Raw genomic sequence first — 16,457 nt, forward strand, 5'->3', positions numbered from 1 at the left:
AGGACAGGAACTCGGCTCAAACTATTACATTCAGAAAAATGCAGCAGAGTGAAAGAGAGAGGGGAGGGGAAAACACAAGCACACATTCCTATCTAAAGGTGACGGAGGACAGTGTTGTTCACTCTGACAGTGAAGAGAAAATCTTTCTGACCTTGAGCTCAAGGCACATTTATCTTTCAAGATTTCCTTCAGAACAAAAGCTTTTACTTTAAAATTGTTGTGCCAAGAGAAAATAACTAGCACATTTATCATTTTAAATGCCATTGAATGGAACAAATTATATCACACGCCTTTGTATATGGTATAGTATGCTTTTACACATTTTTCACAAGTTATCAGTTTGTTTGATTCCAGTCACGGTCTGATAGAACTTAATATGTGGGCAGTTAAGAGGTTTCTGCTACATGTCTGTACCAGTTAACAGAATAAGGATTCTCCGTTGCTGTTCCTCGGTTTTATGGTCATTTACACAGATAATGGACAGGGAAAGGTAAACTTGAAACTATATGGGGCAAATCTTCAATTTATAGGAAAGCTGGTCTTTCTACATCAAAGCAAATAATTGGCAGGAGCTACTAAAATTGCTGTAAAGTGCAAGTTACTTTGACAAAGCAAATAGGCAAACATATTTTAAGCTACTGTATCTTGCTTACAAATCAGATATGAATTGCCAGTCCCTCTTTTTCATGTGCACTTTCTAAACGATTTATTCTGACCTGCTTTTATAAAGACACCCTTTATTTGCTGCCCAAGGGATGAATCAAACCATTCTGTGCTTGGCGGAGGTTTGTCTGCAAGTACTTAAAATAAATAGAACCAGACCTACTACCCACTGTCCTGAAACAAATTACTGCAGAAATACTCCACAAGCCAAAAATTGCAGATGCTGGAAAATTGAAATAAATATAAAATGCTGGTAATCAGCCTGAAATCTGCAACATCCAGGTTCAGGAACAGCTACTTCCCCCACAGCCATCAGACTATTAAACACTTCAAACAAACTCTGAACTATAACAGCCTATTGCACTTTATCTGCTTATTGATGTGTGTGTATATATATATATATATTCTATGGTATATGGACACACTGATCTGTTCTGTATTTATGACTACAATATCCTGTTGTGCTGCAGCAAGCAAGAATTTCATTGTCCTATCTGGGCCACATGACAATAAACTCTCGACTCTTGACATACGCTATATCTGCATTCCAGAGTTAACTCAAGAATTCAACTGATCTCAGATAAAGAGCCTTGGAATTTGATATGTTTAGTGTTACGCTCCTGATAATTACAAATAGTTTCTCTCTCACTGTTTACATCTTCTCCTAGACCCTCCTTTACCACTCTGCACTCCCTTGCCTTAATCTCTCCTGTTTTCTACAAGGCCACAAGTCTTTATGTCTTCTGTCCTCATAACATTTCCCCAAATCTTAAAATCTGTTTACTTCTAATTTTGCCCAGAAAGATGGGAAACACCGTAAAAGACCCACAGTCAGTGATTTATAGCTGTGGTTATGATTTCTGAGTAACAACATGTGCAGCTGTAGTAGTTTTGGCATCCAACTCAATGTGAGAGCAGTGGATCTGGAGCACCTGCTGTTCTACCACCACATACAGCCAGCCAGATGAGGTGTTACCATGATACAGTTATCACTCTACCATGATACAGTTATCATCATTTGCTCCTTAACAGATTTTGCATTCATTAATTTATCTCTATGTTAAGCTGGAAACACTAACTTCTTTCTCCTCATTATCTTAGTTTAGTTTTAGTTTTAGTTTCAGTGAAACAGTGTGGAAACCGAGTCCACGCTGACCAACGATCACCTGTACACTAGTTCTATCCAACACACTAGGAAGTTTACAGAAGCCAATCAGCCAACGAACCTACAAAACTGCACGTATTTGGAATGTGGCAGGAAAAAACCAGAGCACCCGGACAAAACCCATGCAGTCACAGGAGGAACGAACAAACTCCGGACAGACAACACCCGTAGTCAGGATTGTTCCGTAAGGCAGCAATTCTACCACTGCGCCACTGTGCCATACTGACTTCAAGGCACTTTTGCATAACTTTCAGACATGGCAGCAATTACCCAGATCAAAGTACCCAACACGAGGAAGATATCATCAGTCTTTAATGTATATTTAATCTTAGCCAGCTGAACCTTGCCTTCTCCTACCTTCATTAGATCCCGGTGGTGTTCCAGCACACTGCAAGTTGTCTGCCAAGTATCCTGGTAACACTCCCATGGGTCCACCCTGTGGAAACATTATACGTTGGTACAGAGATTACATTAATTACTACTAATAATAAACATTGCTCATGGCAACTTACATTTTAAATGCATGTATACCTGCTTGTAGAAATGAAAAATGTCTTTACCACCACTGGAATTCCATCAGTGTCTTATTCAATCAAAACATTGGTCCAGGTTTAAATAAGGGTTCCATTCTGTAATCAGCATTGTTCAATGTGATGATCTCGGGGATGGGAAGCAACACATCAGTGGGGCCACAAGATGCTGAAGATGCTGGGATCTGTAGCACAAGACAAACTGCTGGAAGAACTCCTTGGCTCAAGCAGCATCTCTGGAGGTTGGCAGTTTGGGTCAAGACTGATTGAAGTGGAGGGAATTGGAAGCAAAAAAAGACCAGGACAAATCAAAGCCAATTACAGATGATCTCAGGTAGGGAGGTTCCCTGATAGGCCGGTTGTTGGCTAGGGACAGTGTGATCCCAAGAGGGAAACATTGTTGTGAACTATTAACTGACATTTCATGGAGGAAGGAGGGGGAAAGAGAGAGAAGAAGGAGTGGTGGGGGGAGTGGATTGTTTGTACAAGTTACCGAAAATTAGAGAATTCAGCATTCATACTGTTGGGTTGCAAGCTGCCTCCAATTTAGCGCGTGGCCTCACCCTGGCATTGGAGGAGGCCCAGGACAGAAAGGTCAGTGTGGGCATGGGAAGGGCAAGTTAAAATGGTTATTGAGTATAGAAGTTGGGATGTTATGTTACTGTTAAACAAGCCGTTGGTGGAGTATTGTGTTCAGTTTTGGTCACCCTGCTATAGGAAGGATGTTACATTGGAAGGAGCGCAGAGAAGATTTACAAGGATATTGCCAGAACTTAAGGGCCTGAGCTACACGGAGAGGTTCGGCAGGCTAGCACTTTATTCCTTGGATTGCAGAAGGATGAAGGATGATCTTATGGAGGTGTTAAAATCAGAAGGTTAATAGATAGGGTCAATACACCGTCTTTTGCTCAGAGTTGGGGGAAACAAGAACCAGAGGGCAGAGGTTTAAGATGAGAAAGGAAAAATCTAATAGGAATCTGAAGGGCAACTTTGTCCACACAGTGGGTGGTGGGTATACGGAACAAGCTGTGAGAGGAGGGAGATGAGACGGATAATATAGCAACATATAAAAGACATATGCATAGGTACATGCATAGAAGAGATTTAGAGGGATATTAGCCAAACGTGGGCAGTGTAGATAGGGCATCTTGGTCGACATGGGCAAGTTTGGGACAAAGGGGCAGCTTGCGTGCTGTGCGTCTCTATGACTGTCAAACCAGGGTAGGATCTGCACAGTGAATGATGACGCACAGGGCCCTGTGGAGCATTGTAGAGCAGAGGGATCTATGAGTACAGGTACACAGTTCCCTCAATGCGATGTCAAATCAGATAGGGTGGTGAGGCTTTTGGCACATTTGCCTTCATGAGTCAGGGGGATTGAGTTTAGAGGTTGGGTCATTATGTTACAGTTCTACAAGACATTGGTGAAGCAGCATGAAGTATTGTATTACATCTTGGTCACCGTGCTATGGGAAAGATGCCAACAAGCTGAGCTACAGGCAGAGGTTGGGCAAGCTAGGACGTTATTCCTTGGAGCACGGGAAGCCTGAGGATGACCTTATAGAGGGTATAAAATCATGAGGGTAATAGATAGGGTGAAAGCACATAGTCTTTTTCCAAGGGTAGAGGAAGCAAGGACTGAAGGACAGAGGTGTAGGATGAGTGTGGAAGGATTTGATAGGAACCTGAGGGCCAACTTTCTTACAAAGAGGGTGGTGGGTATGTGAAATGAGCTGCCAGAGGGAGTAGTTGAGGCAGACACTATAACAGCATTTAAAAGACATTTGTACAGGTACATGGATAGGAAACGTCCAGAGGGATATGGGCAAAACACGAACAAATGGGACTAGCTTTGATGGAGAGCATTTTGGTTGGCATGGACAATCTGGGGCTAATGGCCTAGTTCCATGACTGCTGTACGATTCTGCGACTGTTGTGGGACCTGACACACAACGTTGAAGATGAGAGCACAATTGGAAACATTGCAAGCCACAATATTTTCTTTATTATTTTCTTCCTTCTGACTCATCTCACACTGGCATCCATCAACGACCAGCTCCTTCGTACGGCATTGAAATATCCCCAGATTTATTTTCTGTGGTGATTTCTTCCATAAACTGTGGATCAGTGTGAACATTTTGAAACCACAGAATAACGTTCAGCAAACCGCAACACTATAACAGTGATCCCTTGTCAATTCTACTCCCCCTTTGATGTGTGAGCTGTTAAAATTGAAATGCAGGTAGTAATCTGAACTATGCTGCAACATGGAAAGCTGCTGTACTCTACAAGTAGATTCACACAGGAATCCAATAGTTAGACATTTGCCTGACCATTTTTTTCCCGCTATTTTCTCTGTTGCTCCTTCCCCTCATCTCTCAGAGATATTGATTTCCTGGTGTGGTAGGTGACAAATCACCTCGTGGCATCCTCTTTTCCTGCACATCATTTACTTCTAAGCTTGTGCGAGTTTGAGGACATTAGTTGACTGTGTGAAGCTTCTCACACTCCAGTGGGTCATATGATTAGGAGTAGAACTGTCACTGGTTTCAAACTCTCTAACCTGGGACACTGAGCCCACTTTTAGTACCTCAAAGTCTCTAAACTAAACTAAACTAAACTAAACTAATCTAGACCAGACACAGTATGCTGGCAGTAAATTATTATTTGCACGGCTTATCAGGTACGGCTAGACAGATACATGGATAGGACAGGTCTGGAGGGATATGGACCAAGCTCAGGCAAGTGGGACTAATGTAGCTGGGACATTGTTGCCAGTGTGGGCAAGTTGGGCCGAAGGGCGTGTTTCCACACTGTATCACTCTATGACTCTGTGACTCTATTATCTAAAGAATATCTTCATATTTTCAGGAAAGTAAGGATACAAGTTATTATAGACAACGGGCCATTCCAGAGGAAGGTCTCGACCCGATACATCAACTGTTAATTTCTCTCCACAGATGCTGCCTGATCCACTGACTTCCTCCAACACTGTTTTTTTGCTGCAGGTCATTTTTAACAATTGTCAACATCTTCACATTCATACACAACATCGCCAACAAAGCCAAAAAAATACAAGTTTCAAAATGTCGTTTGGCCTTTTTCGGTCAGACACTTTATCATCAACAATCAACTTTCTTTCACAGAAGTAATTATCAATTTTTTTCTAAAGAGATGACAAACAGATCAGCAGTTCATTGTCTATGCAGAAAGAATCAACCTGAACAGAACATGCTGTAGTATTAATAAGATAACTTTAGTCCGCATACTGTATCTGGTTTGTTTAGTTTAGTTTTAAGAAACAGCACAGAAACAGGCCCTTCGGCCCACCGAGTCCGCACCGACCAGCGATCCCCGCACATTAACACAAGCCTACACACACTAGGGACAATTTACACTTATACCAAGTATACAAGCCCAAGCTAATTAACCTACAGTCCTGTACGGCTTTGGAGTGTGTGAGGAAACCGAAGATCTCGGAGAAAACCCACGCGGTCACAGGAGAATGTACAAACTCCATACAAGCAGCACCCGTAGTTGGGATTGAACACGGGTCTCTGGTGCTGCAAATGCTGTAAGGCAGCAACTCTACCACTGCACCACCTTGTCACCAATTGGTGTCTTAAATTGAAAAGGTGCAAAGCCTCCAGTCTGCAGCTAGATTTAATGAACTTGATCTGTGAGATCGACACCGTGCCGGCTGCCTTGCTAAGGGACACATCTCTCTATACAGGCCTTGCCAGAGAGGCCTGCATCCTGTACAGGAATTTAAAAAAAGCAAGTGTTTAAATGTTATTGTTCACTGCAAGATGATGGACTTGATTTTTCTATATAGCGCTACAGATGTAAGGCCACACTAATATGTTGTGCATTAGGTTAATTGGCTTGGTATAAATGTAAATTGTCCCTAGTGTCTGTAAGATAGTTAGTGTGTGGAGATCGCTGGTCAGTGCGGACTCGGTGGGCCAAAGGGCCTGTTTCCACGCTGTATCTCTAAGACTAAGACGAAGATTACTGTGTGGTACACAAAGAGTGTTTATCTCTTATCCTTTTCCTGATCGTGACAAAGAAGCTACATTGAGAAACGCTGCCTGTGGCTAGGGTGGAGTTGTGTTTATATGCCCAATCCTTTCATGATTATAAAATCTAAATGGGCCCAAAAGACGTGGGATCAACAGCTCCCTGGGGGAAATTAATGCAAATAAGCACATCCCAAGGCCAATTAGAAGCTAACTATTATTGCTCAACTTTATCTATTTTTTTCTCAGTTTTTCCTCACAGTGGGAGTTTATTTGCAATTCATGCCACCTCTTCTGGAGTCAGATTAGCTGCAATGGGACATACATTTTTCATGAGAACTGGGGGAGAGCGTGATGAAGGAGAACCGTGATCCAAGCAAAACTTTCCCATGGCCTTTCCTATGGTGATTGACTAATGTTTGGGTGACAATGTTTGAAGTGTAGAATATGCAAAGCTAGGAATGGAAACAAGGAATTGCAGATGCTGGTTTACACAAAGGAAACAAAGTTCTGGAGTAACTCAGCAGGTCAGGCAGCCACTCCAGAGATAATGGATAGATGACTGACCCGTAACGGCGCCTATCCATGTTATCTGGAGATGCTGCCCGACCCACTGAAGATTACTCCAGTGTCTTGTGCCTATCTATTTTAGGTGACATTTCAGGATGGGACCCATCTTCAGACTGATTGCAGGGATGGGGGGGAAAAGCCGAGAGAGCCTCCACTACAATCAGTCCGAAGAAAGGTCCCGACCTGAAACGTTACGTATCCATGTTCTCCAGAGATGCTGCCTGGGAAAGTGTCCCAGCTTTCTTCCCCCCAGGCCTGGCCCTCCAACAATTAATCTGAAGAAGGGTCCAGACTTATCCATGTTCCACAGAAATGCTGCCTGGCCCGTTGATTTACTCCAGTACTTTGTGTCCTTTTGAAATGTTGTGGCAATTTAAAATCATTTTGCCAATATCCATGAAGTATGAGGCAGATGACTCCTTGCTTTATCTAATTTAACAACAAATGTTTCCTAAAAGCTATAAACAAAATTATCAGTCAATAAAAAAGTTGGTCAGACAATTATTCTCCATAAAGGGGCTGTCCCACTGCGGCGACCTAATTGGCGAGTTAGAAGAGTTTAGGAGAGTTTGAAGATCTCCTTCGACTATGTAGAAGACCTCCTTCGACCTCCTTCGACTATGTTGAAGACTAGCTTCGATAAAATTGGACACCGAATAGCGGAGAGTGAAGCCAACCTCCTTCGATCTCCTTCGACCTCCCTTCAACTATGTTGAAGACTATCTACGACTTCCTTCAACTACCTTCGATTACTTTCGACTACCCTCGATTACCTACGAATAACATGCCGATTTTTTTCCATGGCAATCTTTTTTTACCCGAGGCTATTTTTCAACGTGTTGAAAAATACGCCGTGACCTAGCTGAGGCCTCGAGTATGTGGGGACTACACTCGAGCATGAAGGAGAGTTACAAAGACCTCTTAGGACCTCATGTCGACCATGCTGCGAGTATGAGTCGAGGGCAAACTCTTCTAAACTCGTCAATTAGGTCACCGCAGTGGGACCATTTCGGCGCGTTTAGGAGACTGTCATGGTCTTGTTTAATCACCGAAAAGTTGGCAACCTTCGACTATGTAGAAGACCTCCTACGACTATGTAGAAGACCTCCTATGACTATATAGAAGACCTCTTATGACCTCCAAGACTATGTAGAAGACTAGCTTCGACTATCAACGAGCCATTGAATCGAGCTAAGGCGATATACTAACACTATCTACGACTATCTCGACTACCTTTGATTACCTACGATAACCTACGATAACATGCCGACCTACTACTACCTACTTCGACTAAACCTACGACTACAAATGTATCGATTTTCTCCATGCCAACCAATTTTTAGTCACAGAAATTTTTTACAACATGTTGGAAAATTTTACATGGACCATACTGTAGTAACTACTATGCAGGAACTACTCTCGACAATGAAGGAGATTCACCAGAGACCACCTACGACCATGTGTCGACCATGTTGCGAGCTTGTGGTGAGCGCCGAGTCTCCTAACTCGCCAATAAGGTCGCCATAGTGGGACAGGCCCTTAACTTGAAGAAAATATCTTTGAGAAAGGGCCTGTTTTTAATCTGTTCCCAGTCTTTGGGAGTAGAAGAGGAGTTAGGCATTAAAATCAGGGTGATGAGGGAAATGCTATTTTTTGCTCTCCATCAAGAGCAAGCACTGCAGGACCAAGAGTTCGGATTCAGGTCCAGATCCGGGGACAGTTTCTTCCCAGCTGTTATCAGGCAACTGAATCATCCTACCACAACCAGAGAGCAGTGCTGAACTACTATCGACCTCTTTGGTGACCCTCGGACTTTCCTGGCTTTACCTTGCACTAAATGTTACTCTAATATCTGTATCTAGACACTGTACATTGATCGATTGTAGTCATGTATTGTCTTTCTGTTGACTGGATAGCACGCAACAAAAGCTTTTCATTGTACCTCGGTACACGTGACAATAAACTAAACTGAACAGCAGTTCAGTGGCTTATCTGAATGGTAAAGCTCTTTTCATTCTACTTGGAGTCATGGAGCGTCATAGTGTCCCACAGCATGGAAACAGGCCTCGTCTTAGTTAGTTCTATTTACCCGCATTTGGCCCATATCCCTCTAAACCATTTACTGTAAAGGTCCGACCCTTGTTTGACTTAGAGTTATACAGCACGGAAATAGGCCATAAGGCCCAACACGCCCATGCCGACCAAGATGCCCCATCTACACTAGTCCCACCTGCCCAGTTTGGCCCATATCCCTCTAAACATTTCCTATCCATCGATCTGTCCAAGTAAATCATCTCTGCAATCCTTCCAGCTTCACGCTATCCTTCCTACATCACGTTGACTATATATAAACACTGTACTCTAAACGTGGCCTCATCAAGATCTTGTACATCTGTAACATAACATCTATACTCAAAATCCTGATTGATGAAGGCTATTGTACAAAAAGCCTTCTTTAATGAATGAATGAATAAGTTTATTGGCCAAGTATTCACATACAAGGAATTTGCCTTGGTGCTCCACCCGCAAGTGACAACATGACATACAGTGACAGTTAAAAATGATACATAAAACATTAAACATTAATAATAAAATATTATTGATTAAACATGTGAATTAAGTAAAATACCAGAGCAAAAGGAGGCTACAGATTTTTGGTTATTGAGTAGAGCTGCTACTCATGGGAAAAAACTGTTTTTATGTCTGGCTGTGGCAGCTTTGACAGTCCGGAGTCTACTTCCAGAGGGAAGGGACTCAAAGAGATTGTGGCCAGGGTGAGAGGGATCAGAGATTATCTTACCCGCTCGCTTCCTGGCCCTTGCAGTGTACAGTTCGTCAATGGAGGGAATGTTGCAGCCAATAACCTTCTCAGCTGATCGGACGATTCGCTGCAGCCTCCGGGTGTTGTGCTTGGTGGCTGAGCCAAACTAGACCATGATGGAGAAGGTGAGGACAGACTCTACGATGGCCGTGCAGAATTGGACCATCATTACCTGTGGCAGATTGTGCTTCCTCAACTGTGGCAGGAACTACATCCTCTGTTGTGCCTTTTTGACTGTGGAATCGATGGTAGCCCCCCACTTAAAGTCCTTGGAGATGATGGTTCCCAGGAACTTAAAAGACTAGGGTGCTACAGCCAGTCCCGGGGCAGGCGAGCCGACCTGAGAACTGCAGCTAGTCCCGGGCTGCTGAATTCTAGGAGCTGGTGGCCTCCAACTGGAATCGACCTTGAGGGCCCCTATCGCAGAGCCTGTGGACTTCCCATCACGGAGCCAGCTGACTTCGGAGGCTGTGGTGGCAGTTTTGCTACAACATATTTCACAAAACATGGGGGGGATTCTCCCCCACCTCTCAAAACATGGGGGGTACAGGTTTCCCCCCCAGGATTTCCGCCCATGCATTTAAGTCCCAGGTTACATGAAAACCTCATAAAGGAAATCATAGAATGCTGTGAAGTAGACATAATCTGTGTGCTTGGCTTGAGTTAGCGGCATGTTTTTGTGCACTGCTCATTTAAACCTGGCACTGTGTCTATCCAACCACTCTGTCTAATAACAGGCTAGCTCAAAGCTATTTCAACAAATAAGATCAAAGTTTCATTCTGCAGTGCAAAGTGGAAATAATGTGCAGGTTAACGTCTTGAGATGCAGAACATTTCACTTGTCACACAGTCCTACAATTGAACAACTGGCTTCTGGTCTCGATCGTTAAACAGTTCCCTGAGGGGGTGTTATTCTGATGTGCAGTGGAGAGCAGGCTTCCTTCAATGCCTGACTAACAAATCTCAATAGGAAAACTTCAGAGAATTAGTAATTGTGCAGAATCTGTACAGGTTCAAAATTACATGTCAATTTGCTTTCAGTTCCAAGTCATTTGCAGACCGCAATCAACGGCCGGTACATATCCGAGGTTAATCTGCATTTCAAAAGCCATGAATCAGAGGAGGGGACGAATAAACCTAAACCCAGCAAACAATGCAGGGATTTAATGCAAAGAATTAAAGATTTTATTCCAAGTAAGGTCATTGGGGTAACAAGATTTTCTGTTGGAAATAAACTAAGGCATATACCATTTTGTTTTGTGTAGGACGCAACTGCAGATGCTGGTTTACTCCGATGATAGACACAAAATGCTGGAGTAACTCAGCGGGACAGGCAGCATCTGTGGATAGAAGGAATGGGTGATGTTTCGGGTCGAGACCCTCCTTACTCTCTCCCCTCTCCCCTGACGCTCAGTCTGAAGAAGGGACTCAACCCGTTCCTTCTATCCAGAGATGCTGCCTGTCCCGCTGAGTTACTCCACCATTTTGAGTCTATCTACCACTTTGATCTGGCAGATACACTGGTGAGGCACTGAACACCGAGAGAGTATGCTTGCAGTTCTTTTATACGGCTGACAAGGAGATTGTGGGTTGTGTTAAAGATGGAAGGACGTAGGTGCTCCTGGTGTTGGAAGCTGAACTGGATTAATTTGGATATGGGTTTTGCAAACATTCGCACTAGTATTTTGACAAGCAGATGGAATCACGTGGAAGGATTTGGGATTTGTGGTAGGGTCAAAATTAACCCTCCAGAAAATAAGCTAGAGGACACTTAAGTATATCCAAGATTTTCTTGGCACCGTGGCACAGTGGTAGAGTTACACTTTACAATGGTAGAGTTACACTTACAGCACCAAAGACCCGAGCTTGACTGTGGGTGCTGTCTGTACAGAGCTTGCATGTTCTCCCTGTGACTACAGTACATAGGCTTTTGCCAGCTGCTCCCGTTTCCTCCCACATTCCCAAGATGTGTAAGTTTGTAGGTTAATTGACTTCTGTAAATTGTCCCTAGTGTGTAGGATAGAACTAGTGTCCGGGTGATCGCAGGTATGTGCGGACTTGGTGAGCGAGGCGACCTGTTTCCTAAAACTAATAAAGGTGTGCTGAAACGGTGGATGGGGGGGGGGGGGGGGGGAGGGGGGGAGGAGACAGGCAATGAATATCGAAGTAGCAGGACATCAGAACAAAACCAATTCTATCACCACTTTCTACCACTCCCCCAGCCATTCTTTTAGCCTTTCTGCTGTAGCTCTCTCTGCGACCAGCTCACTCCATATACTGTAGATTGGAGATAGGACTCAATACTCTCCTAAATCAAAAGTCCTTATTGTCTCACTTCATGCAAGTTCCAGAAAGAGTTCAGCTTGTTGCCACAATCATGCCACCTTCATGGCCTGATGTTCGTGGCCCAGGATAGCGAATACTAAAAGTATCAGCAAAGAAGAAATGGGGATGATAATATTCTGCACTTTAACTTGGGTTAAAGGTCTTGGGTTTAACATTTCAAGCTCTGTGTAGAACATCAGCACCATCTAGTGACAGAGAATCAGAATTGCATTAAGCATCCTTGGGTTGAGATGAACAGCTTGCAAATGGTTGATTTGAATGTCCTCTAGTCCTCCTGGGACCCAGCTACATCAACACTAGAGCCTCCAAACTGCAAACATGTCTGCAAATTGCCTTAGAAAGTGTGATAATTATCAAAATAATTCAATGGGGGATATGAGCACCTAGTTTTAAACTCAGTGAGTTGTCAGGATTTGAAACACATTACCTGAAATGCCAATGAAACTAAATACACCACCGACTTTAAAACATAAATTGTATATACAATTAGAATTCTGCATAGACACGGGGAGCATGTGAGGGAAATCGATGGCTTAACAGAGCTGGCACGGCTCATAAAGCTGCTCCCCACAGTTTCAGGGACACAAATTCAAGCATCTGGTACTGTTTCCATGTTCTCCCTGTGATCACCTGGGCTTTCTCTGAGTACTATATTTTCCCTCTATATCCTCGGATTCATGGTTTGGTAACAGGTAACTGGACATTGCCCTCAGTGTGTAGTTGAGCAGTAAAATCTGAGGAAGAGGCAGTTGAAAGGAACATACAGAAAAAAAGTAGGATTAGTGCAATTGATTGTCAGTGTGGATTTAGTAGGTGAAAAGGCTTATTTCCATGCTGTGTGACTCTTGCATAGGACTAAATGGCATGTCTCTGTGTTATATAACATTATTCAAATGATTAAATGAAAGATACAGCTACCCCAATGAGTCCATGCCAACCATCGATTACCCAATCACAATAGTTCAATGTTATCCCACTTACGCATTCATTCCCCTACGCACTAGGGGAACTTATAGAGGCCAATTCATCTACAAACCCACGTGTCTTTGGGATGTGGGAAGAAATTGGAGCATTCAGAGGAAACCCTCGTGGTCACAGGGAGAACGTGCAAACCTACACAGAAAGTACCCAAGGTCAGTATCGTAATGGGATCTCTGGCGCTGTGAGGCAGAACTGTCCTCTACAGAGCAATCTGCTCTATACCAATTTGCACGTTCTATGCTATGCTATGAGATTCACCTCCTGTCTCTCTCTGCTCTAACCCCCGGCCGAAGACTCTTCAGCCAAATACTCACACTTACCCACACTTGCAAAAGCAAAATAATTTTTCAAACCTCCCCAGACATATTAGTGTATAACTTACAGACATGCAATAAACAATAGACAATAGGTGCAGGAGTAGGCCATTCGGCCCCGAGCCAGCACCGCCATTCAATGTGATCATGGCTGATGATCCCCAATCAGTACCCCGTTCCTGCCTTCTCCACATATCCCCTGACTTCGCTATTTTTAAGAGCCCTATCTAGCTCTCTCTTGAAAGCATCCAGAGAACCCGCCTCCACCGCCCTCTGAGGGGCTATTGTGCGGCGTATCACTGATGGGGATGAGTCAGAGTACAGAAGAGAGATCGAGCAACTGTCCATATGGTGCCAGCGCAATAACCTGGCCCTGAACACCAGCAAAACCAAGGAACTGATTGTGGACTTTGGAAGGAGTAGGAGGGGGACCCACAGCCCCATTTATATCAACGGGTCGATGGTTGAAAGGGTCAAGAACTTCAAATTCCTGGGGGTGCACATCTCTGAAGATCTTTCCTGGTCCGAGAACACGAACGCAATTATCAAAAAAGCTCATCAGCGCCTCTACTTCCTGAGAAGATTACGGAGAGTCGGATTGTCAAGGAAGACTCTCTCTAACTTCTACAGGTGCACAGTCGAGAGCATACTGACCGGTTGCATCGTGGCTTGGTTCGGAAATTTGAGCGCCCTGGAGAGGAAAAGATTACAAAAAGTAGTAAACACTGCCCAGTCCATCATCGGCTCTGACCTTCCTTCCATCGAGGGGATTTATCGCAGTCGCTGCCTCAAAAAGGCTGGCAGTATCATCAAAGACCCACACCATCCTGGCCACACACTGATCTCCCTGCTACCTTCAGGTAGAAGGTACAGGAGCCTGAAGACTGCAACAACCAGGTTCAGGAATAGCTACTTCCCCTCAGCCATCAGGTTATTAAACCTGGCTCGGACAAAACTCTGATTATTAGCAACCACTTTCTGTTATTTGCACTATCAGTTTATTTATTCATGTGTGTATATATTTATATCATGGTATATGGACACATTTATCTGTTTTGTAGTAAATGCCTACTATTTTCTGTGTGCTTAAGCAAAGCAAGAATTTCATTGTCCTATACAGGGACACATGACAATAAACTCACTTGAACTTGAACTTGAACTTGAGGCAAAGAATTCCACAGACTCACAGCTCTCTGTGAGAAAAAGTGTTTCCTCGTCTCCGTTCTAAATGGCTTACACCTTATTCTTAAACTGTGGCCCCTAGTTCTGGACTCCTCCAACATCGGGAACATGTTTCCTGCCTCTAGCGTGTCCAAACCCTTAACAATCTTATATGTTTCAATGAGATATCCTCTCATCCTTCTAAACTCCAGAGTGTACAAGCCCAGCTGCTCCATTCTCTCAGCATATGACAGTCCCGCCATCCCAGGAATTAACCTTGTAAACCTACGCTGCACTCCCTCATTAGCAAGAACGTCCTTCCTCAAATTAGGGGACCAAGACTGTACACAATACTCCAGGTGTTGTCTCACCAGGGCTCTGTACAACTGCAGAAGCATTTCCATTTCTGCCTAAATGCGCTATGTTTTGCATTTCTAAATTACCTGCCACAAATACCTGCGAACACAAGACTCCCAGGGACAAAAAGGTTGGAGAAAGTCTTCAGTGCCTGGAATGGCACCTTAATTGTGCAGAGGTTTACTGTGTATGAAGCCTACAGAGGGACAGGCAGTTGAAAACTGATAGGTCATGGGTTGTACGTCTCAGGTGTTGTCGTCTCAGGGGATAATCCCAGAGTGGGGAAAATGAAGCAGGGATGTGGTGGGATGCAGGGATCACGAATTGAGAAGGAAATTGCTACCTCATTGCACACTGGCTGGATCATGATTTGCTCCATGGGGAAGTGGATGCTGGGCTGTGACTGAAAGCAAATTAGATGTTTAGTTTAGTTTAGTTTATAGAGTGTGGAAACAGGCCCTTCGGCCCAGCAAGTCTGCTCCGACCAGTGATCCCCGCATATTAACACTATCCTACACTCACTAGGGACAATTTGCATTTACACCAAGTCAATTAACGTCTTTGGTGTGTGGGAGGAATCCGAAGATCTCGGAAACAAACAACGCAGGTGAGAGCGTACAAACTCTGTACAGACAAGCACCCGTAGTTGGAATTGAACCCGGGTCTCTGGCGCTGTAAGTGCTATAAGGCAGCAACTCTACCGCTGTCCCACCGTGCTGCCCTTTGTTGCTGTTGTGGAGCAGAGGTTGTGGTGAGAATAAATGGAGGAATGGGGCTGTTGCAGCCAGCACTTTTATTTTAACTTCTGCAGAACTCATAGAGCCAGTTGCTAGCACAAGACATTGCGAAGGAAACCTTCGGATGAAGAAAATCATGGAATTTGTAAACTAAGCTACAAGTTGCATGTAATTGGGATGCCAAAAAAATGTCCTTGTATACTGTACATAAAATCTTACCTTGTGCTATTTGTATACATTGGGTACGCAAGCAAAGGATATCACCGTGCCTAGTCCCATGTGACAATAAAGTATTCCATCCATTCCATAAAATGTCAAGGCCCTCGTGCCCAATTCTGTAGATTTTCCCATTTAATGCCAAAAATACTGGATAAGCACACTAACTGTCAGTGAATGCATCATTTCTGACCTTCTTTACAATCTAATGTGAAGAACTGTACTATAAGATGGGCAAGCCTTCTGTGTGTTTTAAGCAAGCATTCTTTCACATTAGTACAACTATTATTTAACATTTCAGTAAGGCAAATGTTGCATCACAACCTACTTTCTGCAGGTGATTTATGTGGGGAAGCAATTGGGTCCAACACATGCAGGGCCTGCCCAGGTTACAAGCACCAAACGTAAGTACAGCTCATATATTTGAGTGAGCATTTGCAAGACACGAGGGTGGATTAGCTGACTGCTGTGGTGCTCCAGGCACCATCTGATAACTAGAACTCTGTTCATCGCAATATCATTTCACCTTGCAGAGAAATCTAAATGGCTGAGTTCAATGGCCGTGTAAAATTGTAGG

At 43.8% G+C, this 16,457-nt stretch overlaps 1 protein-coding gene across 1 annotated transcript in view; it reads right to left on the reverse strand.

The window, feature by feature from the left end:
- The window catches only part of nmnat2 (nicotinamide nucleotide adenylyltransferase 2), a 207,032-nt gene that overhangs the window by 56,271 nt on the left and 134,304 nt on the right, over positions 1 to 16,457 (reverse strand). Inside the window, exon 4 of the mRNA XM_033028195.1 lies at positions 2,186 to 2,264. Coding sequence (XP_032884086.1) covers positions 2,186 to 2,264 — 79 coding nt within the window. The remainder of the gene's footprint in view (positions 1 to 2,185; positions 2,265 to 16,457) is intronic.

Source organism: Amblyraja radiata, chromosome 10 (genome assembly GCF_010909765.2).
Source record: "Amblyraja radiata isolate CabotCenter1 chromosome 10, sAmbRad1.1.pri, whole genome shotgun sequence".
NCBI lineage: Eukaryota > Metazoa > Chordata > Chondrichthyes > Rajiformes > Rajidae > Amblyraja > Amblyraja radiata.